This window comes from Chrysochloris asiatica, unplaced genomic scaffold, assembly GCF_000296735.1.
Source record: "Chrysochloris asiatica unplaced genomic scaffold, ChrAsi1.0 scaffold00140, whole genome shotgun sequence".
Lineage (NCBI taxonomy): Eukaryota > Metazoa > Chordata > Mammalia > Afrosoricida > Chrysochloridae > Chrysochloris > Chrysochloris asiatica.
In genome coordinates, this window is record NW_006408658.1 from 6,523,072 (window position 1) to 6,546,862 (window position 23,791).

General features: G+C 40.0%; 1 protein-coding gene across 1 annotated transcript in view; it reads right to left on the reverse strand.

Moving 5' to 3' along the window:
- Positions 1-23,215, reverse strand: part of LOC102833828 (short transient receptor potential channel 2-like) — a 52,841-nt gene extending 29,626 nt beyond the window's left edge. The window contains exons 1-8 of the mRNA XM_006870382.1: positions 23,171-23,215; positions 20,610-20,751; positions 19,452-19,607; positions 17,590-17,768; positions 11,311-11,396; positions 10,253-10,425; positions 7,920-7,988; positions 622-780 (exon numbers count right to left, since the gene is read on the reverse strand). Of these exons, the coding sequence (XP_006870444.1) occupies positions 622-780; positions 7,920-7,988; positions 10,253-10,425; positions 11,311-11,396; positions 17,590-17,768; positions 19,452-19,607; positions 20,610-20,751; positions 23,171-23,215 (1,009 nt within the window). The remainder of the gene's footprint in view (positions 1-621; positions 781-7,919; positions 7,989-10,252; positions 10,426-11,310; positions 11,397-17,589; positions 17,769-19,451; positions 19,608-20,609; positions 20,752-23,170) is intronic.
- Positions 23,216-23,791: the final 576 nt, after the last annotated feature.

Consider the following 23,791-nt stretch of genomic DNA (forward strand, 5'->3'; position numbering starts at 1 on the left):
TCAAAATGCAGGAAATTTAATACCATTGAATATTTTACACCTGATAGACACTATCTAGTCACGTATCCAGCAAACATTTATTGAGGGTTTCCTATGTGCTGAGGAATACAGTAAACCAAGGCTTGCCTTATGGATTATAGTATACTGGTGAAGATAAATCATTAACACACATTATAGTGACACACAGCAGAAACTGAGAAATGTTAAACCTAAGGGAACCAGAGAATGCTGTAGGAATTCAGTTGGGAGAGATGACCGAAAATCATACAAGACTGGGCAAATAAGTACTATTTAAACAGAGACTTAAAAAATAAGTAGTATTTGCACAAGAAGGAAATTTTAGGTTCTGTCCAGTATTACTTTGTACTGTTTCCTGTTTCTCCTGAAGACAGGGCCCGTGCCTCTTCCTTCGCTTACCAAACACAACCTGAGCAGGTGCTCACTACAGATTTACCCTTAATTATAGTTGGCTAAAAGTACAGATATATACAGAGAAGAAAGGGGTCAGAGTCCAAATACAGATGTTTCTTTGAATGACAAAATTCCCAGATTTCCTTGTTCCCCTCAAGGGATACCTAAAGGCACGATAACAAACCTGTGTACCTAATTCAGGATGCTTACCAGTGCAAATGGGACATTGTCCACTCTCCTGGACACAAATGCTTTGAGTTTGAGGTTGACGCTGTTGTTTCTGTCCATTGCTTTGGGTTTGAGGTTGACGTTTTTGTGTTGTCCCCCTTCTATTTGGTCGATAGCTGGATTTAGATAGGATTCTGTGAGAAAGAACAGTAAAAGATCATTTATTAGCAAGAGGTGATACTACCAGTCATAAAGTCTGAAGGAATCTAGAATTGGGGCAGAAAAAAATGCAAAATAGTTGATGTGGAGCCTGAAGGCCTAGGTTGGAGTGCTGGCATCCCCACTTAATGTACCAGGCTCGAGGAAGGTCATTTAACCTTTGAATATCTGAGAAGAGAGTTTCTATTAATGCTCTAAGATTCTTTTTCTTTCTTTTTTTTTTTAATTGAGATATAATTCACACACCATAAAATTCACCCCTTTTAAGTATATATTATTCAGTGGTATTTTGTATATTCATAAAGTTCTATAATAATCACCACTAATTCCAGAATACTTCATCCCAGAGAGAAACCTCATACAGTTACTCCCTATTCGTCCCTCTTTCCAGCCCTTGACAACCACTAATCTATTTTCTGTCTCTATAGGTTTGCATGCTCTGAACTTTTCTGTGAATGAAAATCATTGATTATGTGATATTTTGAAACTGACTTCTTTCACTAAGTGTGTTTTTAAGGTTCATCTATGCTGTAGTATATATCAATACTTAAATCCTTTTTATGGTATATACCGTATTTTGGTAAACTACTCATTGGTTATTCTGGTGCTATCAGACAGAATGCTGAATATTACAATATAATGAAGATCACCAGATATACTGTCAGATATAGTGCCAGAAAAATAGCTCTCAGGTTAGAAGGCACTCAAAATGCTACTGGGGAAGAGCTGCCTCTTCAAAGTTGAGTTGACTGTGATGATGTGAATGGAGTAAAGCTTTCAGGACCTTTGTTTGCTGATGGGGCACAACTCAAAATGAGGAGAAACAGTGGCAAACAACTATTAATAATCAGAACGTGGAATGTACGAAGTATGAATCTAGGAAAATTGGAAATTGTCAAAAACAAAATGGAGTGCATAAGCATTGATATTCTAAGCATTAGTGAACTGAAATGGACTGGTATTGGCCATTTTGAATCTGACAATCACATGGTTTACTATGCTGAGAATGACAAATTGAAGACAAATGATTTGGCATTGCATTCATCATCAAAAAGAACATTTCATGATATATCTTGAAGTACAATGCTGGTTGTGATATAATATCCACATGCCTACAAAGAAGAACAGTTAATACATTATTTAAATTTATACACCAACTACTAAATTCATTGATGATGAAATTTAATAATTCTACCAACTTCTTCAGTCTATAATTGATCAAATATGCAATCAAGATGTATTGATCATTACTGGTGATTGGAATGCAAATGTTGGGAGCAAAGAGGAAGGATCAGTAGTTGGAAAATATGGCCTTGATGATAGAAACGATGCTGGAGATTGCCTGACAGAATTTTGCAAGACCAAGCCCTTCTTCATTGTAAATCCATTTTTAAGCAACAAAATTTTTAAGATGACTATACACATGGACCTCACCATATGGAATACACAGAAATGAAACTGACTATACCTGTGGAAAGAGATGGTAGAAAAGCTCCATATCATCAGCCAAAACAAGGCCAAGGGCAAATTCAGGCTGAAGCTGAAGAAAATTAAGTCCATGAGAGCCAAAATATAACCTTGAACATATCCTACCTGAATTTAGAGAGCATCTCAGGAACAGATTTGATGAATCAGACACTAATTACCAAAGACCAGCTGATTTGTGAGATAACATCAAGAACATCATACAGGAAGAAAGTAAAAGATCATTAAGAAGACCAGAAAAAAGGAAGAGACCAAAATGGATGTCAGACGAGACCTTAAAACTTGCTCTCCAGCATAGAGATGCTAAAGCAAATGGAAGAAACAAGGAGGCAAAAGAGTTAAAAAGAAAACTTCAAAGGGCAGCTAGAGAAGACAGTCAAATATAATAATGAAATGTGCAAAGACCTGGCATTAGAAAACCAAAAGGGAAGAAAACGCTCAGCATTTCTCAAGCTGAAAGAGCTGAAGAAAAAATGCACGCGTTGACTTGAAATATTGACGGATTCTATGGGTGAAATATAAATGACGCAGAAAGCATTAAAAGAAGATGGAAAGAATACAGAGTCACTGTACCAGAAAGAAATGGTCGATGTTCAACCATTTCAAGAGGTATCATACGACCATGAGCCAATGATATTGAAGGAAGAAATCCAAACTGCACTGAAGACATGGGCAAAGAACAAGGTTATGGCAATTGATGGAATACACATTGAAACCTTGCAACAAACTGATGCTGCACTTGAGGCACTCACTCATTCACACCAAGAAATTTGGAAGGCAGCAACCTGGCCAACTGATTGGAAGAGATTCATATTTGTGCTCACTCCAAAGAGAGGTGACCCAACGGAATGCGGAAATCACTGGACAATATAATTAATATTGCATGCAACTAAAATTTTGCTAAAGATAATACAAAAACGGATGCAACCATACACTGACAGACAACTTCCAGAGGTTCAAACCGGATTCAGAAGAGGATGTGGAAGGAGGAATATCAGTGCTGACATCAGAATGTATTTTGCCTGAAAGCAGAGAATACCAGAAAGATGTTTACCTGTGCTTTATTGACTACACAAAGGCTTTCAATTGTGTGGATCACGACAAGCTACAGACAACATTGCGGAGAATAAGTTTTCCAGAACACTCAACTGTGCTCATGAGGAAACTGTACATAGATCAAGAGGCAGTTGTTTGAATAGAACAAGGTAACACTGAATGGTTTAAAATTAGGAAATCTGTGTTGTGTTCTTTCACCATACTTATTCAGTCTTTATGCTGAACAAATGATCCAAGATGCTGGATTATATGGAGAACATGGCACCGAGATTGGAGGAAGATTCATTAACAACCTGTAATATGCAGATGATGCAACCTTGCTTGCTGAAAGTGAAGAGGACTTCAAATATTGATGAAGATCCAACACCACAGCCTTTGTTATACATTGCACCTCAGTGTAAAGAAAACAAAAAATATCACCACTGGACCAATAAATAACATCAAGATAAATGGAGAAAAGATTGATGTTGTCAAAGACTTCATTTTGCTCAGAGCAACCATCAACACTCATGGAAGCAGGAGTCAAGAAATCAAACAACATATTGCATTAGGCAAATCTGCGGCATAAGACTCCTTTAAAGTGTTTAAGAGCAAATCTGTTAGACTGAGGATAAAGGTTTGCCTGACACAGCCATGGTATTTTCAATAGCTTCATATTCATGTGAAAGTTGGACAATGAATAAGGAAGACCATGGAAGAACTGATGCAGTTGAGCTGTGATGTTGTAGAAGAATATTAAAAGTACCATATGTTGCCAGAAGAACAAAAAAATCTATGTTGGAAGAAGTACAGCCAGAATGCTCCTTAGAAGCCAGGATGTCTAGATTTGTCTCTTATGCATTTTAGCAGGAGGGACCAGTCTCTGGAGAAGGATATCATGCTTGGTGAAGTGGAGGGTCAGCAGAAAAGAAGAAGACCCCCAAAACAGGATGAATTGGCATAGTTGCAGCAGCAATGGGCTCAAGTGTAGCAACAATTGTGAGGTTGGCCCAGGACTGGGAAGTGTTTCATTCTGTTGTGCATAGGGTTACTATGAATTGGTACCAACTCGACATGTGGCAAGTGTCTGAGAATACAAAAATACACAATCATCAGTCTAATATAAATATGATACCGCAATATCACAGAAAAAACATACAATTTCAACTTATATGAAGCAACAAGACAGAGTGCCTCAGACAAGTGACCAAAACACAGTCAGAAAGTAAAATACCAGAAATAGTATTAGAACTACCCAATAAGGAATTTAAAAGAATGCTAATAAGGCAATTTCAACAATTTGAAAAAATGATCAAGAAAATTGCAGATGAAATCAAGGGAAACATGGACTAAACTTTAGAAGCATTCATGAAATAAACTGCAAAGAAATGATAACTAAAGGGGTGGGGGGTTCATAAAAAAACAGCGATCAGAAAGCCAGAATATTGACACTAAGACTTAAACAAACAAAAAATCAGAAGAAAGCCTAAGATATATGTGGGACACTGTCAAGAGAAATAACTTATGTATGATTAGATTTCTAGAACAGGAAGAAACAAACAACAAAAAAAATATAGAATATTGTCCAGGAGTTACTGAAATAAACTACCCTAACACAATGAGCGACAAGAAGATAGCCATTCAAGAAGTGGAATGAACTCCAAACAGAACAGAGCCCATAAGAAAAACACCAAGACATATTACAATCAAACTTCTCAAAACCAAAGACAAAAAAAGCACCCAGAGAACAGCTCAGGAAAAATGAAAAGTTACCTATAAAAGAGAACTAATAAGGCTAAGCTCTGAACTGACCTAGACCCTGCGGGGCTAGGGCTGAGAATGAAGCAGCCAGCAGGTGTCAAGTGCAAGGAGGTACATGAACTCCCAAACTTACAGCTAGTACCCATTTGACGTAGCTTGGATGGCTAGCTGACCAGAACTCAACCAGATGAAGATAAAGATTCTTGTTACTGTGAGCAAGTATAAATTGCTACAATATCATGCACTAGACTTTTGCTTATGAATGCAGTGACTTAAAACTCCAACCAGAATAGAAGGATTCTTCACCCCAAGGAACAACCTCATTTCCTCAGTGTACTGGGTTGATAGGGATGAGAAATTTAGACAGTAGCTATCAAAAATGGGGAGTTATAAAGGCATGAAATGGCTGGCTTACCAGCTTTCATGATTGTGCTTAGCCTCAGAATGAGGGGGTAAGGTAGAATCTCCAGTTAATCGTTTCCCTCTTTTCCAGATGGATCTGGTGAAAGGGAGTAGGGGATGACAGTGATAGGATTTTATGAGTCAATTGTGAGTAACTTATCAGGATTAATTGTGATTGTCACAACTATAATTGTAGAAGGTGTGTAACTAAAGTGGGAAAGTGGTTAATCTTTCATTTCAGGAAGAGATGATCTCAGGACTGTCAAGAAGGAAGAGCATGAGTGGAGAGTGAGATTCTTACCTAGTAAAGCAGCGACAGCAGAGACAGTGAGAGAGGCGTGGAGAGACAGAGCGTGGGCTCATGGACGGAGAAAGGCTGTGTGCCTGAGGGCAGAAGATTGGCTGGCAGAATGTGCCCTTTGGACATTTAAATTAATAGATATTTTCTGTTTTGTAAGTGTACCTCAAATATTTTCGCTTTGTTCATTTGTGAAATATAAGATGCAAATAGGGAGCCACAGGGAGGAAGTAGGTAACTTGTTGCAGGGAAGTGACTGTAATCATTGAGATGAAACAAAGTGTATAATTTGCTGAAAGTAAAGCTGTTGATCTTGTCTGTAAACCTTCACCCAATGCACAATAAAAAGTTAAAAAAAAAAAAAAAAAGACTAAACTCTGATTTCTCAGCAGAAACCATGTAGGCAAGAAGGGAATGGAATGACATATATAAAATTTTGAATGAAAAAAATTGCCAACCAAGAGTCCTATATCCATCAAAATCCATCAAATCTGATGGCAAAATTAGGCCTTTTTCAGATAAACAGAAATTAAAATAACTTGTAAAAACCAGACTAAATTTACAAAAAATACTAAAAGGTTTTCTTTGGACAGAGAATCAACAATAGACAACAGCTTGAGACTAACATACACGACAATATCACCTAGACTGAATCCAGATATTCAAAGAAAAACAGACCTACAAGACTGAAAATAGAGAACCAGAGATACAGTTGTAATAACAACAAAAATAAAGTAAAAAGAGGGAATAATGTAATTACAGAACTTCCAAATGAAGATATCAAGTAGATTGAAAAAATAATAAATCTGACTGTAACCTTAAAAACTAGACCAAGCCCTACTCCTAACCCCAGCCCAACCCTTATACCGAACACTAACCCTAGTCCCTAACTGTAACTCTAATAATAAACAAAATCAAAGACCTTGCCCTAGATTCTAATCCTAACTTCTTACTCCTACCTCTCCCCTTTACCCCCCGCAAAATGCTGCCTATGACATAGTTTCCCATTCAGAATAAGCAATAAAAAGGGTGTTAATTTTCATTATTACTGCTGCCATCCCCTTGCGGACATTTTTCCAGTGTTCTTCAGAGTATCAGAACTTTGCTCAATACTAAATAAGGAATGGTGATGAGGAGGAAAGGAGAGAGGCAAGCTTCATTTCAAGGTAAATGAAAAGTACTACATAGCAAACACAACAGTTAAGTGCCACCTAGTGTGTAAACTCATTTTCTTTAATATCTAGTTCCTATAACACAGTTGTGATCAGGATGCAATATCTAAACCAGGTTTCATTAAAGACCCAGAATGGCATAAAGGCAAATGAACATAGGATAATTTGGAATTAGGTAACAGTTCATGAAACGGGGTGGTGTGGTGCTGTAGGGTAAGCACTGGACTGCTAATCGCAGGGTTGGCAGTTCAAGCCCACTAGCTGCTTTCAGAAATCCTACACAGGGTTTTTTTGAGTTAGAACTGACTTGACCATCTTGACCATGTGGTACAAATCATTCATCTTCAGATTCTGGTTTACTATAGGGCTGTCTCCTTGCTTAACCCCGCCTCCCCCCAACAACATGTGAAAGAGAGTATCTTTACTCTCTAGGTCAAGAGTGGGGAACGTCCGGCTCTCAAGCCTTGGTCTGGCTCCAAGGCAACCGTAGTTCCAGCCATCACATTAGGGGTGAGTTAATTAAATGTCTGACCAAATTTAGCAGGATAAATTTTAAGGTGATAATTTTGTATGGCCTGAGGATGATGTTATAAATTTTGGCAGAAAAACTGTTCCCCTAGACTGATCTAGGTCCAGACCAAGAATAAGAGTACTTTCTGACCTAACTGAAGCAAGAGTTGGGGTAGGACAGTGGCAGTTTATTCAAACACAAAGTTCAGAAGGGTTAGGAAAGGAGGAAGGGAAATAGGAAACCCAGGGAGGAAGTAGGGTAAATGTGACATTGAGAGGTTGCAATCAGTGAGATGAAACATGTTGTATATAAATTGTTGAATGGAAAACCAATCATCTACTCTGTAAACCTTCATGTAACTCACAATAAAAACTTAAAAAAACGAAAAAGACAGAGGTAGGAGAGCAATATGGCTTGGGAAGGTAATTTGAGCCGTTTTGGTTGGCTACTTACTTTTGTTTGTGTATTTTCTGTCTCTTCCTCCTGCTGGAGCCATTCTCTGAATTTTGCTCCTTGGGTCTGGTTTCTGTTAAAAACGTTCATCAAATGTAGCTTATTAACCAAAAAACTCTTCAGGCACTGTGACTTCTGCCAGGAATACACATGTCCTCTTTCCCTGGTTAGTTGTAGGTGAAATGCTAATTCCTCTGAGGTACTGTTCCTGGATTTTCTAATCTAAATCTGGTCATTCTAGATGCTTTTCCTTCAAAGCATTTATCAGAGTTTTAAGTTTTAGGTTTCTTTGTGTGATATGTACACACATTTCTGTTAGGGTAGGGACATTGTTATTTTATTCACTGTGGTATCTAGCACAAAGGCTGCCACAAAAGAGATGTTCAATATCTGTCAAATGAGTGATAAAACGCAGCAACAACTATTTGTCTAGTTATTCAGAATTTACAAAACATTTTGTAAAGCATTTAATGTTTTTCAAAGTGCTTTCATAGCTCCACTGTCCAACTCTCAAAAGGATTAGTTCTTTTCCATTCTCCTTCTCTTAAAATAGCAAAGAAAATCTTTCCCTTGGTGGTAGGCAGCTTCTGAAATAAGCCCCACTGATTTCTGCTTCCTGGTAAAAACCCCTGCTCCTAGTGTTGCCTGCATCTAGTCACATGACTCCATTCACTCACTGCCTTGCCATCGAGTTGTTGCCTGATAGTGACCCTATATCGGGTTTCTCTAAGGGCTAGAATATGGCAAAAGATGAGGCGTTCTGTTCCCATAAAGATTTATAGCCTCAGAAATCCAGTACAAGGCTGCTATGAGTCAGAACCGACTTGTCAGCACCCCACCACCACCCTATCTCTAGAGTGTAATATACTCATTATATCAATAACTTCTTTAGTTCTTTTAGCTGACAGATAAACCATTTCCCCCCTTTCTTAAATTTTTCCTAGTGAAACAATAAACTTGTCTGTGTTCTTGACTTTTTAGTGTGAACTTTGTTTTCTCCTTCTTGGTATAGGGAATAGTGAAGAGAATAGGAGTTTTTAGGCTCAAATCTTGGCTCTGCTTATTAGCTGTGTGACTCAAGAATATTTTAATTCCCTGAATCTCCGATTCTTCTGTCAAATGAAATTATCTATTGCATAAATTTGTTGTGCACATTAAATAAGATAAAGCTAGCAAAAGTCCCTAGTAAAGATTTATACAGAGTTGTTGTTGCTGTTTTTATGTGCCGTGGAGTCGGTTCCGACTCATAGTGACCCTGTACAGGGTTTCTGAGGCTGTAAATCTTTACAGAAGCAGAAAGCCTCATCTTTCTCTGGCAGAACAGCTGGTAGTTTCGAATTGCTGACCTTGCGGTTCGCAGCCTGATTCGTAACCAGAGCTCCTTTTATACAGAGTAGGAGCTCCAAATGTTCTGATACTCTATCTTCCTTTGTAATAAAATCACACTACACTCTTACTTTGTTTTGCCAATATGCACCATACACATACACCACCCTGATTTACTAATCCTTTTGAGATGATCATAGACCATTAGTACTATAAGACACACCAGACACTACTTAGTTTAATAAGTCTTTCACTTTGAAGCTGAGGGAAATGAAGCCCAAAGAAAAAGATTTCTGATTTCTAAACTTACACTTTCTCAACTTCTATACAATATTTGGTTTTTCTTCTGGAAATAAGATACTGATAATTCTGCTTGTTCCCATATGAAGTCCCATTTGTGAGCAATCCCTTTACAGTAGTGGTGGTGAGAGCATAAATGTATAACTATTTTGCTTGGTTAAGGGTAAATATAATCAAGAGATGCTTAAAAGCATCCTATACACACCATCTCCCCAACAACCTGTCCTTGTTTCCTGAATATGTCTTAACTATTTCAAACTGGAATGTTAATGGTTGCCTAGCCCCACTTAGAGCCTGGTCCCTGTTTGTATACCTTCTGATAAGAAGTGATCATCTGGACAAACAGGCAATGGGAGAGTTAATCATGTTCTCCCTGTTGATGTGTATACTGGGACACCATGACCACCCTGTGCTTCCGTATATGAGAATGACCGATTTATAGACCACTTGTATGCTGTAACAGTTAGCATTGTTGAAACTTATTCTAAATATTGCTTGTAACAAGAGTCAGCTGAACACCACTTAAACCAGCCTATTGGTGTGAGGCGTTGTAAAACAATAAAGGCTTTTATCTTCCTTTCTCTGGAGTGGTTATTAACTGGACTCAACTACTCCAGGGCATTGGACCCAAGCTTTGGGGTAATAGTGGATACAGAGAGGAGGGAGGCTACTAGGGAGAATATGGAGCCAAGGGTGGGTTGTAGGCCTCACCCAAGTGATCTTGATGACTGCCACCTGGTTCTGTGTGGGTGTTCCTTGGCTCTTCCATATTAGCAGGGGGCATCCTGCGGGCAGCTGAAAGTACCATTTGGGCTGACCGCCCCAGAGTCCCCGGCTGGAGCTGTTTCAGAATATTCTTGAGCTCTGAAATTTTCTTGGGGCTCCTGCAGGGAAACAGAGAATGCTTGCCTTAACTCAGAACCGAGGCCTCACTTTGCTCATACTTAGATTTCAGGTCAATGAAATCTAACAACGATAAGAAGCCAGTTTGATATACAGGCATACCTGAGTGATACTGCCAGTTAGGGTTCATACTACAATACAGCGAATATCAAAATACAGCTATTCACACAAATGTTTTGGTTTCCCACTGCATATAAAAGCTAACCTGACACTATATTTTAATCTTAAATTAAGTGTGCAACAACAGTTTGAAAAAGGTTAAAATAATAGGAGAATGATAAAGAGAGATGAAGTTAATACACACTTTTTGCAAAAATGGTGGTGATAGACTTGCTCTTCACAGAGTTGCCACAAACTTTGAATTTGTTTGTAAAAATGTAGTATCTCCAAAGCCCAAAAAAGTAAACTACAATAAAATGAGGTATGCCTGTACAGATACGGCTGGGTTTAGAGTATCCATGGGCACAGTATACGTGGATTCAATCAAATTGGGATTGAAAATATTGAGAGGTGGAAAGAGCAGAGGAAGCAATTATATGATCAAAGCAATCTCTCAAAGGCTAAGAGGGAGTGTGAAATGTTATTTACATAATATTAGGTAATCTAAAGATGAATGAAAGTAAACAAGAAGATGTGCATAGGTTATATGCAAATGCAATACCATCTTATATAAAAGCTTGAGTAGCCTTTGATTTTGGTATTGGGGGATGGGGTGGTCCTGGAACCAATTTCCCTGGGATACCAAGGGATGTCTGTATGAGATTCACTGGGTTTATGTGCCTGAAAGACTTGGTAGCATTTTTCTTTCAGGAAAAGGAACTGTGAAATGAAATGTCTAGGAGAACACTACTCTGGCAGCTACATACCTCTGGGGATCTGGAAAGAATGTCCTCCGGATGGAAGAATTAGCCAGCCAGGGACTAGGACTAGACTCCTGAGCATCAGGAGATCCCTGAGAAGAAAATGGAGAAATATGAAATTTAAATTCACCACTAGAGAACACTGCCATCTAGTGCCAAGGCCTACTCCCCAAACTGCGGAACCTGACACTGAACAAATGCAGTCTGATGTGTAATAACTCCTACAGTGCATGTTTGCTTTTCTGAGTACTTTCTCAAATTCTCTTCCAGGTCGGAGATCTGAGCTTCTGTGATTTGTAGTTCCCCAATGGTCAGGGCTTGGTCATGTTTCTGAGAGATCCCAGGGTGGTTGCTGTTGTTAGGTGCCATCCAGTCAGTTATGACTCAGTCACCCTATGCAAAAAACCCCCAAAACACTGCCCTGTCTTGTGTTATCCCTAACTGTTGTCATGTTTGAGCCCATTGTTGCTACCACTGGGTCAATCTATCTCGTTGGAGGCCTTCCTGTATTTTGCTGACCCTTCATTACCAAACACAATGTCCTTCTCCAGGGATTGATCCCTTTTGACAACATGTCCAAGATATGACAGACAATTCTTTAATATCCTTGTTTCAGATTTGTTTGTTCTTCTGGCAGTCCATGGTACTTTCAATATTTTTCTTCAATACCATAATTCAAATGCATAGATTATTCTATAGTCTTCCTTATTCAATGTCCAAATTTCACATGCATATGCAAAGACTGAAAATAACATGATTTGGGTCAGGTGCACTTTAGTCCTCAAACAGATATATTTGTTCTTGAACACTTTAAAGAAGTCTTGTGCAGATTTGCCTAATGCTATATGTCGTTTGATTTCTTGACTGCTGCTTCCATGCATGTTGATGGTCGCTCTGAGCAAAATGAAGTCTTTGACAACTTCAATCTTATCTCCGTTTATCATGATGTTAATTATTGGTCCAGTTGGGCGGAGTTTTGTTTTCTTTACATTGTGGTCAATTCATTCTGAAGGCTGTGGTTTTGATTTTCATCAGCAAGTATTTTTAGTACTACTTTTCGCTTTCAGCAAGCAGGGTTGTGTCATCTGCAGATTGCAGGTTGTTAATGAGTCTTCCTCTAATCTTGATGCCACATTCTTTTTCATAGAATCTAGTTTTTTGGATTACTTGCTAAGCCTACAGATTGAATAAGTACAGTGAAAGGATACCTGCGCATGCCTTGCCCGATTTTAAACCATTCAGTATTTCTTTGTTCTGTTCTAACAACTGCCTCTTTTTTTTCATTTTTTAAGGTTTTTATTGTGGATGAGTGAAAGTTTGCAGGGCAGATCATCAGTTTTACATTCAACAAATCATACACCTTGTTTAATTACAATGATTACAAAACCTTCTATGTACCATTAGTTAACTGTATTTCTCTCTATTCACTTTAACTTAAAAACAAAACAAAACAAAAACCACTCAAAACACTCAGGCATATATAATAATTGACACCTCCAAAGGGCACATTCTGCAAGTCTGCCTCCTGGCCATCAGCTCTTAGTCTCTCTTCTCCCATGAATCTAGAGTCTTCAGACACTCCCTCTTAATGACCCCATCTCTGCCTCGATCTCTGGCGTCACTGCTTCTCTGGATAAGGTCCCGCATTCTGCTTGTGCTCTTCTCCCTTGATAGGCCTAGGGTCCTGTTTCTGGACTGTAAGATTAGCCACTTCCTTGTTTTTGTTACAAAACTTCTACCTTTACAATTGTGATAGGTGTAATTAGTCATGACAACAATTATTCACTATTGAATCATAAGAATCTTATCCCCATCTCTTTTCACCAGACCCATTTAGACAAGATGAAAACTATTCAGTGGGGACTCTTCCCCCCACCCCCCATACTCTTAAACTAAACTCCCTCTTGAAACCTTGTAAGCCAGTCACTTCATGCCTTTATTGCCCCCTCATTTTACGTAGCCAGTGTCTAAGTTGCCCGTCCCTATCTACCCTGTGTACAGAGGGGATAGCATTGATATTTGATGTGAAGACTCCTTTCCTCTCTGTTGGTATTTAGAGTTACTACCTCCATGAGTATAGGTTAGGTTCATCAAATTGTAGCAATTTACCCTTGTTTCCTTTATAAAAAAAAATTTTTTTTTTTGGTAATCTTCCTCTAGTTGAGTTCTTATTATCAAGCTATTGAGGCTAAGTCAAATGGGTACTGTTGGCTAGTTTGGGAGTTCTTGTGCCCTCATTTCATATCAGCTGGATGCTTCACTCTCAATTCTTGCCCTCTGTGGCTATGTCCTTGTCCATGGGCTCAAATGTCCCCAGGTCTTACCAGACTTTGGACTAACCAGCCCTTCTTCTCTCTCTCATCTCTAGTCTATTGGAATCAATGGACTGTGGTTGAACTCAGTTGCTCTAGCTGTTCCAGGCTGGTCTGCTTGTCCTTGCTAGTGGGAATGTCCCACCTTAGAAAGTTCTGGATGGGACTCAGGATTCCACCTATGGTCCTATACTCTGCAAAGGCTTTGTAAGAAGCCTATTTCACTGGGCAAGTTCTAGAACCCTTTTTAGGTATTCCAATCAGTTATAGGCTGAAGACGGGTTTACATGTTTTCTGTAATCATATCTCCCAACATTCCTTTCTATCCCACTCAAGTGTCTGCTTCACAATAGTAGACAAGGGAAACCAATATTCATAAGAGAGTCAAGCATTTTAGTATTATTTCCCCTCTTCAAACTATGCCTAGATCCCTGTATCACAGAGCCCTGTTGTTCCAGGGTTGAGCATCCATCACTATTTACCTCTGTCCCATTTAGGCCATGCAAACCTATCTCAGTATTCATCTGTCTTTCTTGTTCTTCTGCCTTCTCCCCCTTCTTGTATTGCCCTCCCCAACACCTGAACTAAACCCCCCACCCCAACACCACTGTTGTGGTTACCTTATATTCCATTAACTCTTCCCTCCATTTAAGACAGTCTATTTTATCCAGTAATCTACCTGACCTTCTCACTACCTGGATCTCTGTTCCTCTGTGTTTATCTTTTTTCACATTATAATTGTTTTGATCATAGACTGTCCTCTCAGATCCTCTGTTCTTATAATTTTATTCTGTTCTTGACTCATCCATTTGTCGAATGAGTTCAGGGTGATGCTGCCACATACGTCATTCTCTGGTGATTTATTTAGAAAGATTACAGACAGTGAAAACAGAATGACGCTCTACTTTGAATCACAGTCACCATTCCCAGGGTTAAAAGCACCTATATTTTGTTTTCACTATAGTGTATCACCGCGGGAGAAAGATGAGGCTTTCTACTCCCGTAAAGATTTACACCCTCGGAAACCCTATACAGGGTCGCTATGGGTCGGAACCGACTCGATGGCACTTAACAACAACATAGTGTATCAATTAGACTGATACATTAGAAAAAAAGCCTACAACATTTTGTTGTTGTTGTGAAGTGCCATCGAGTTGGTTCCGACCCATAGTGACCCAGTATAGGGTTTCCGAGGAGCAGCTGGTGAGCTTGAACCACCAACCTTACAGTTCAAACGGCTTTACAACATTTTAGACATTTTAAATTGTAAAACTGAGTGCCACCTGCTCAGTTTCTGTGTGCCATCCCTGTCTTGTAAAACGTTCCTGGATCTCGTTCCCCTGAGGTTTTAATGAGGTACCTGTGTATGTGTTTTGTTTTGCTGTTGATACTGTTCAATACCTTTTTGATATCATGACTCTGGAGTTGCTGACTTCTTTCCTCCTGGATACTATCTGTTCCCTGAGGTGCAGATTAATGAAATGGCCAAAATTGCAAAGACAGTTGTTATTAGGTGCCCTCGAGTCAGTTCCTAGTCAATGAGCCTATGCATTAATTGAACAAAACACTGCCTGATCCTGCACCAGTCTCAGAATTGTTATGTTTGAGCCCATTGTTACAGCCACTGTGCCAATCTCTCTCCCTGTGGGGCTTCCTTTCTCTCATTGGCCCTCTACTTTACCAATCATGATGCCCTTCTCCAGAGATTAGTTGCTCCTGATAACACGCCCAAGGTACGACATGGATAAAAACTATGGTGAATGTATGTCATGGTTTGCCAGGGACAGATCTACTTTATGTCTAGTGTCCTAATGTAATTACTAATATCACTTTCTTTTGTTCTCAAAGTGTGTTGGTTTGGGTGACAAAGCATCATATTTTTATGCAGATAATGTGTGTGTTATACAATTTTTGTAAATGCCTCACTCCCTCTTGCACATTAGTTTTTTACGTGTATTAGGTATGTGTTATATGGCTATGTTATATATGAAAAAATACAGTACGTGGTAGGCCTACTGATGAACGTCACGAAAGCTTATTTACATAATGAATATTTATGAGGAGGTTTCAAAAAGTTTTTGGGAAAAATGAAATCAAAAGATATTGGAATTAGTCCATGAAACTTTTGAAGCCTCATCTGTTTTCGGTGTCAGGGATATACCATTGAACAAGTCAGAGCAGGTTCCTAATCTCATGGAGCTTACATTGTAGTGACTAGCCACGATCACAAAGATCTAACTCCATTTATATCAGTTCCTAGCACTGACATATCAGAACATGGTAGAACACACTGAATTGTCTCCATTGGTTCTTTTGCATTTCTCAGTCTTTCCTGGGATGGGAGAGCAAACCTGAGACCAAGTTCCACTTTGTCTCTATCTCTCTTCTAAGGCTGTACTACAGAAGCATTGATTGCGGCTCACTGCTCTGACTCCATTTTTTCTTCCCAGTGCCCAGTCTCCTCTTTTTCTCAGTAATCTCAATAGCTTGAAACTCCTGAGAATTGAAATTCCTTAGTTGTCAAATATATTTTAAACTTCTAAAAATGTATTGTGTACAGGAAGCAATGTGGGGTAATATCAAGAGATCTGAGTTCTTGTTTCTTGCTGAATACACAAAATTTCCCCATCTGAGATATAAAATAAAATGGCTGGGGTTAGATGATTTCTGTTTTGTTGCTGTTTAAAAAAATCTCTACAACTCTATGACTTTCCATTGTGATATATCATTCACATTTATTCTGTGAGTGAATTGTGGTAGAGGATATAAGCTTGGAAAAATATATGAAGACAATAAAGGCCACAAGAATCACAGGGAGGAAATGGGATAACATGCTATGACTGATGTTACGTGAAGGAGATTGCAATCACAGAAATGAAATGAAGAGTATGATTTGTTGAATGTAAAACTGATGATCTACTCTGTAAATCTTCACTCAATTCACAGTCAAAAGTTAAAAAAACACATGGAGACAGCAATAATAAGAAAGCAGGAGAGAAGGAGTCAGAACAGACTTAGAAGGAAAGTATAACTAGAAAAGTGCTTGAGAAAATGTCAATTACAGTGACATAAACTCAAGGCAAGAAACCCCACAGAGAATAAAAGACCATTCGCACACATCTCTTAGGAGGATATGCACATTGTATAAGAAGGGAAAAGGAGCCCTGTTGGTGCTGTACAATAAGCACTGGACTACTAACCTCAAAGCTGGCATTTCAAATCCACCAGCTGCTGCATGGGAGAAAGATGAGGCTTTCTGCTTTGGTAAAGATATGTTGTTGTTAAGTGCCATCGAGTTGGTTCTGACTCATAGCGACCCTGAACAGGGTTTCCGAGGCTGTAAATCTTTACGGGAGCAGATAGCCTCATCTTTCTCCCGCGGAACTGCTGGTAGTTTCGAACTGCTTACCTTGTGGTTCACAGCCCAATTCGTAACCATTACGCTACCAGAGCTCCTTTTGGTAAAGACATACAGCCTTAAAATCTCTATACAGGGCTGCTGAGTCAGAACAAACTAGATGGCAGTTGATGGTACAGGGAGGGAGAAGAGGGGAACAAGTGAAATTGCAGAGCATACATCTAATGTATAAAAGGCTTTGCTGAGCAGGTCAGGTAAAGCGCAAAAAGGACAGAAAGATTATAGATTATAAATGAGCCCTGAGATTTCTAGGAGCTGAAAGGAAAAGTCTGATAAAAGCTGCAGCCATCAAAAACCTAGAAGTATGAGGTTAAGTTTGTAACCAAGAAGAATAAATAGTCCAACAACTCTGTGAACACTATATTTGAGGCTTACTCACTTGCACCTTCTACATATGAGAGTGGAAAGGAGAGGAGTTCACGATAAGAGAGGGTAGTAAGTCTATCTGTGTATATGTGGTATATGTGTCTATCCCTTAATTAGGCAACAACTTCCTAACCAGAAACCTGAAAGGGATAGGAGACCACTAAGTCCTTGTTCTATCATCATACATACCTGGTTTGTTCCAGAGCTCAGAGGGCCTGAGGGGCCTGACATGGAGTCATCTAACAAGTCCAGAGAAGAACGAACCCGCAGGAAGGCCAGGCCAAAGGTTTGGTGACATGTGAAGGGCTGGGAGCAGGTGAGGCGAAGTCGATCCCATGACTCACCTGAGGCTGGAGCCAGAAAATCATCTAAGAGAGAAAGACCACAGGGGAAAGAAAATATATAAATGGGAAGAAAGAGTAAAGAAAGTCAGCACTGAGGTAAAGAAAGAAAAGAAGACAGTAAATGCCAATAAAAGAAGAAAGGAGCTCACTGGTAAAGGACCACCTCAAGCCTTGATGCTCAGGGGTTAGCAGAGACATTCAGGGCCCTCTCAGACTCAATGCCTTGTCTTTCCACCATCACTGCTGCTTGCCACATCAGTACATGCTCATTGTGCACCTCCTCAGAGACCTCATCAATATCTTATTTTAATAGGAAGTATTTGGATGTTAGGGTCTAGATGATGACTTACCCAATGGATTCACTGAGATATATCGGCCCTTCCCTGACCATTTGACCTCAACCTTTCTCATACCATATGCACTCACAGTATCTTAATACCAACATTACAAACCATTCACACACTCAATTCTAGGTGTTCAGTACACATCTCTCTACCTTTTGAGCCCCTGCAGTATTACTCTTCCTCCACCATACTACAAACACCTCAACTTATACACAGATAAACCCCTACTTCAAAACTCACTGCTGTTGAGTTGATTCTGACTCACAGCAACCCTATAAAGACAGAGTGGTGCCCTGGTGTGGTGCTGTGGGTTAATGCATTGGATTGCAAGGTCGGTTTGAACTGCAAGGTCAGTGGTTCAAGCTTACCATCAGCTCCTTGGAAACCCTATACAGAGTCACTATGAGTTGAAACTGACTCGATAGTACTCAACAACAACAACAAGGACAGAGTAGAACTGCTCTATAGGGTTCCTGAGACTGTAAATCTTGACGGGAGCAGCAGCCTCATTTTTTTCCAGTAGAGTGGCTGGTGGATTTGAACTGATGACCATTCAGCTAGCAGTCCAATGCATAATTCACAGTGTCACCAAGGCTCTTTAAACCTTTACTAGACTAAGTTTCCAGAGGCCAAGAATTAGATCTTATGCTTTGTCAACAGTGTCAACTGAGCTCAGAGATTGACACACAGCTGAACTCAGGAAACACTACATACTACGTATCTATAACTATCACATAGCTTTCCATTGCATGTATAAACATTTGCCCTGTCTATACCCATGTTGACACAGATGTTGTTGCTGTTAAGTACCATGGAGTCAGTTCCGACTCATAGTGACCCTGTACAGGGTTTCCGAGGCTATAAATCTTCACGGGAACAGAAAGCCTCATCTTTCTCCTGTGAAACAGCTGGTACTTTCGAACTGCCGACCTTGAAGTTAGCAGTCCAATTCGTAACCACTACGTCGGAAACCCTGTACAGGGTCGCTATGGGTCGGACCCGACTCGATGGCACTTAACAACAACAACAACACGTTGATACATGAACAAAAATACACTAATTACAAATATGGGTTCTTTGTTGGGTTCCACTGAATTCTATGTTATGTATAAATAAAATCACAGCTCATAAATATACCTAGGTGTGTGTATCCTCACCATGCAGAACTCACACACAAATATACCACATAGTTGTTTGTCCACCCATTATTTCCCCTACTTCACTGACAGCTGTCACTAAGCCCCTGCATAGGCCCCCTCCCACAATAGAGCACTTGCAGCTCTCTATAGTTCAGCTCTCTCTTCTCTCTCACTCACACACACACATTCTCCCTCTCTTTTCTTTCTGTTTTCGCTCTCTTTACCATCTTTAAACATGCGGACCCCTGAGCGATTCTTTCCTTGCTTTGAATCAGCTAGAGACATTAGCATGGTTGCAGGGAGAAGGGTGACGAAAGGTCTGTCCAGGGACCAAGAAGAACGACCCACATCAATCTGTAGGAAAGCACAGCCACAGTTACCTGGGGACAAAAAAAAGTTGAAAGAAGGTTACAGGTGATGGGGTGACCAAGGGCCCCTCTGACCGCAGATAAGGGAGTTGAGTGGGAAAAGGGCATTCTAGAGCTGGCTGGAAATCCAGAAAGAGTAAGCAACCTGTGAATTCCACAGGAAACCAGAAGCTGAAGTGAAATAAGACCTCAGCCTACTGGGTTCCCCTCAACAGAAACCTTCCTCTTGCCTCTCACTCTCTTGACCTTTGACCCTGGAAGGCAGGACTGAATGCTGTCTCTATTAAATGTTTGCTATGGAATCTGACATCTCTCTGAACAGAGCTGGGACAAATAGTCTTTGCCAATCCTCTCATCCAGAGAATTCTAGGGTCAAACTTTTCAGACTAAAACCCCCATATCTTTCAGCAAATCTTTCTGTATTAAAACTGCATAGTTCATCCATCCAGCTTCTTCTTGAATATTAGTATTTAGAGGTGGATTTAGTTCCTCAGAAACCCTATACAGGGTCGTTATGGGTTGGAACCGACTTAATGGCACTTAACAACAACAACATAGATTCTATTGGAGTCCTGGTGTGGTGCTGTGGATTAACGTGCTAGACTGCAAGGCCAGTTTAAACTGCAAGGCTGGTGGTTCAAGCTCACCAGCTGCTCCTTGGAAACCTTATACAGGGTCACTATGGGTCAGAACCGACTCAACAGTACTGAACAACAACAACATAGATTCTATTTGTTGGCATTTATAATAATATTCTATGGCTTCATCCAGACCTCTAAGATCAAAGCAAGGCAGTTAGGTTCAATAATTCATGGAGCACCATTCACATTGTATTCCATAAACACCACAAACCCACCCCAAGGCCTGGGGGCATATTTCCCCTCCCAGGTAGAGTTTAGTCTATGAAGGCTGCTCAGCTAGATTTAACTTAGACATTCTAGTTGAGGGGTGGGGGAAGGGGGAATTATTTGTGTCCTCCCTCAGAGATTTCCAGGCCTCAGAGAACTCACTTACCCACATCGATGTAGCCAATGGGTACTGCTCTCTCCAACTGTAGTTCCACTTTTAGTTGCCTACTTTTATCCTGAGGACAGCTGAGCCAAGGTCCCCTGTGACTGTCTGGGTTCAGTAGGTTCTCCACAGGATACTTCGGATCCTGTCAGAGAGGAGAAAATCAGGAACATTACTGAGTTTAAAGGAAAAGAGGATGTCCATGAAAGAGGGATCCTTACTCTCAAACCTTTCCAGGCTTCCAAACATGGCCAATAAGACACTAGTCAGGAGGCCATAGAAATACGAGGGTCTTCCTCTGTTTCACAGATCTTCCCCTTAACAAAACATGATGTTTTTCTCCATGGATTGCTCCTCCTAACAACACGTCCAAAGTTTAAGAGATGAGTTGTACCTCAGTCCTCAAAGTGGCATCTTTTTAAAGAGTTTTTTTTATGTGAACATCAGTCTCCACAATTCTGAGACTAGAAGAGTAAGATGGTGCCCGATTACTACTACCAACTGCCTTGAAAGGGATCACATTAGAGGGTCTTGGACAGAGTGGTAGAAAATATGGAACAAAACTCAAAATTAAAAAAACAACACTGGGTTTACTGATCAGAAAGAGAATGGAGGAACCTGAGACTAGCCTCGACCACCCTTTAGGTCTGGAAAGAAACTCACCCTCGTGGCTCACTTGTCAGCCAAGCAGTAGATAGGTTTATAAGGGGAGGGATAGGGATGGACAACAATACTAGTAATGTATGCTCACCACAGACTGATCAATCATTTAAAATCAAAAGAGCAACATTTCCCTAAGGACAAAGTTGAGAAGGGATGGGAAAGTGGGTGGAATGCAAATAGGAGGAAGCAGGTAGGAAGCAGGATAACTTTTGTTTCATGGAGGGAATTGTAATCATTGAGCTGAAACAGAGTATGTAATTTGTTGAATATAAGACTGATGACCTGGTTTGTAGCCTTCACTCAATTCACAATAAATAGTTAAAAGAGGTATTCTGCAGAAGATTTGCCTAATGCAATACATGGTTTGAATTTCGTAACTACAGTTTCCATGAGTGTTGATTGTGGACCCAAGAAAAAGAAGTCTTTGACAACTTCAGTCTTTTCTCCATTTATCATGCTGTTATTTATTGGTCCAGTTGTGAGGATTTTTGTTTTCTTTACATTGAGGTGCAATCCATACTGAAGGCAATCAGTAAGTATCTCAAGTCCTCTTTGCTTCCTGTAAACAAGGTTGTGTCATCTGCATATTGTAGGCGGTTAATGAGTCTTCCTCCAATCCTGATGCAATGTTCTTCTTCATATAATTCAGCTTCTTGGATTATTTGCTTAGCATACAGATTCAATAAGCCTGGTGAAAGGATACAACCCTGAAGCACACCTTTTCTGATTTGGAATCATTCGGTATCCCCCTTGTTCTGTTCTCACAACTACCTCTTGGTTACACACAAAACAAACTTTAAACAAATAAAAGCAAAATTCTGTTTAAAGCACAGATGGAGGAAGGACTAGAGACATATTTGTACCCTTTACCTTACAACTTGTACAACTGTATTCCCACAAAGAATAATTTGAAAGGCACTACATTAGTAGATGGAGTCTTGGTATGGCACTGCAGAGTAAGCACTGGGCTGCTAACTACAAGGTCGGCGGTTCAAAACCCACCAGTTGCTCACTGGAAACCCTATACAGGGTCACTATGAGTCAGAACTCAATAGCACAGAACAACAAACAACAGTATTAGTAGAAACCAACATTCTCAAGTGTTTTATGAGAATAAGAATATAAGAAGAAAACTGTGTAGACTATGAAGTAAAGGAAAAGGGTAATTTTTAATTTTATCTCACCTAGAAAATAGTTTCATGTGCTGTTATTAACTAGGGCAGTACAACTCCTTCTAAAGGTCCTCCTGAAATGTGTGAGGGTGTTTTTGACTGCCATAAAGACTAGAAAGTGATACTGCCATTAGGAGCAGGGGCCAGGGATGCTAAATGTCCCACAGTGCACATGATATTTTTACAAAATGCCACTGGTACTCCTTTAAAAGGTTATGGTATTAGGAAGAAAGGAGAGGGGACAATGAGTAAATGGATAAAGCAATGACTGCAGAGGAAATGGCGACAGTCCCTAAGAATTACTATATTAGACCAGCACTACGTCCTAGTATCAGAGCTTTGGCCTTATTGGGATATTTTAGAGATGATGACATTGGTGTCTTCATAGGTCAGGAATTACCTCAAGTGTCCTGGACTGCTCTCAATGACAAAGTAACCAAACTACCTTTCTGGGGTCTATGGTGCAGACTAGTACACTTCGGACTTGCGCATTTGCTTGCTCTAAACTATGGATTAGAGAGCTCCTGAATGTGCTTTTGAGGCTATTCAGGATCCTGAATGTGCTTCTTTACCTTCAATCCCTGAGACCACTTCTATGTCTACTGCATTGCTCTGTTGACAACACATGAGTTGTGTTTTTCCCATTAGACTTTGGATTCTCAAAGAAGGGACAAATCTCCTTTTTGAAAACTCCTTTCTAGCTACCAAGAAAAAATCCTGCTAATATACCTGAGAAGAAAATGACACCACATGGCTGATCTTCACAGGTGCCATGGTGGCCCTGGTAGGTGTTTTAAGTCCAAGGCAAAAATGCTTTCTCCCAAGATTTCTTCTCAGTCTCCAGAAGAGAAAGTGTATGTTCCTCCTGAAGAAGAGAACAAAAGAAAAATAAACTGCTTATGGTGTATTCTCTTACTAGTAACAAGTGTTATTTACAGCCGTCAGTCACTGATGACTACCTGGGACAGGTGGTGGGCAGGGAACAGATGTGAACCAGCTGATGGGACTCCAACAAATGTACAACAACTGGAATACAACCATTGGGCAACAGAGCTGCAAGTATAAAATATTAATGTTCATTTGGAGTCCTGGTGTGGTGCTGCGGGTTAATGTGCTAGATTGCAAAGTTGGTTTGAACTGAAGGTTGCCAGTTCAAGCTCACCAGCCGCTCCTTGGAAATCCTGTACAGGGTCGCTGTGGGTCGGAACTGACTTCACGGTACTTAAAAACAACAATGTTCATTTATAAGTAGGTGAGTTCCTATAGGTAGTCCCAAGGCACCAATTTTACCTTCAGTCATTCACCTTCTTATTCCTAGAGCCTAGCACATAGCAAGGATGTTTAACAAGC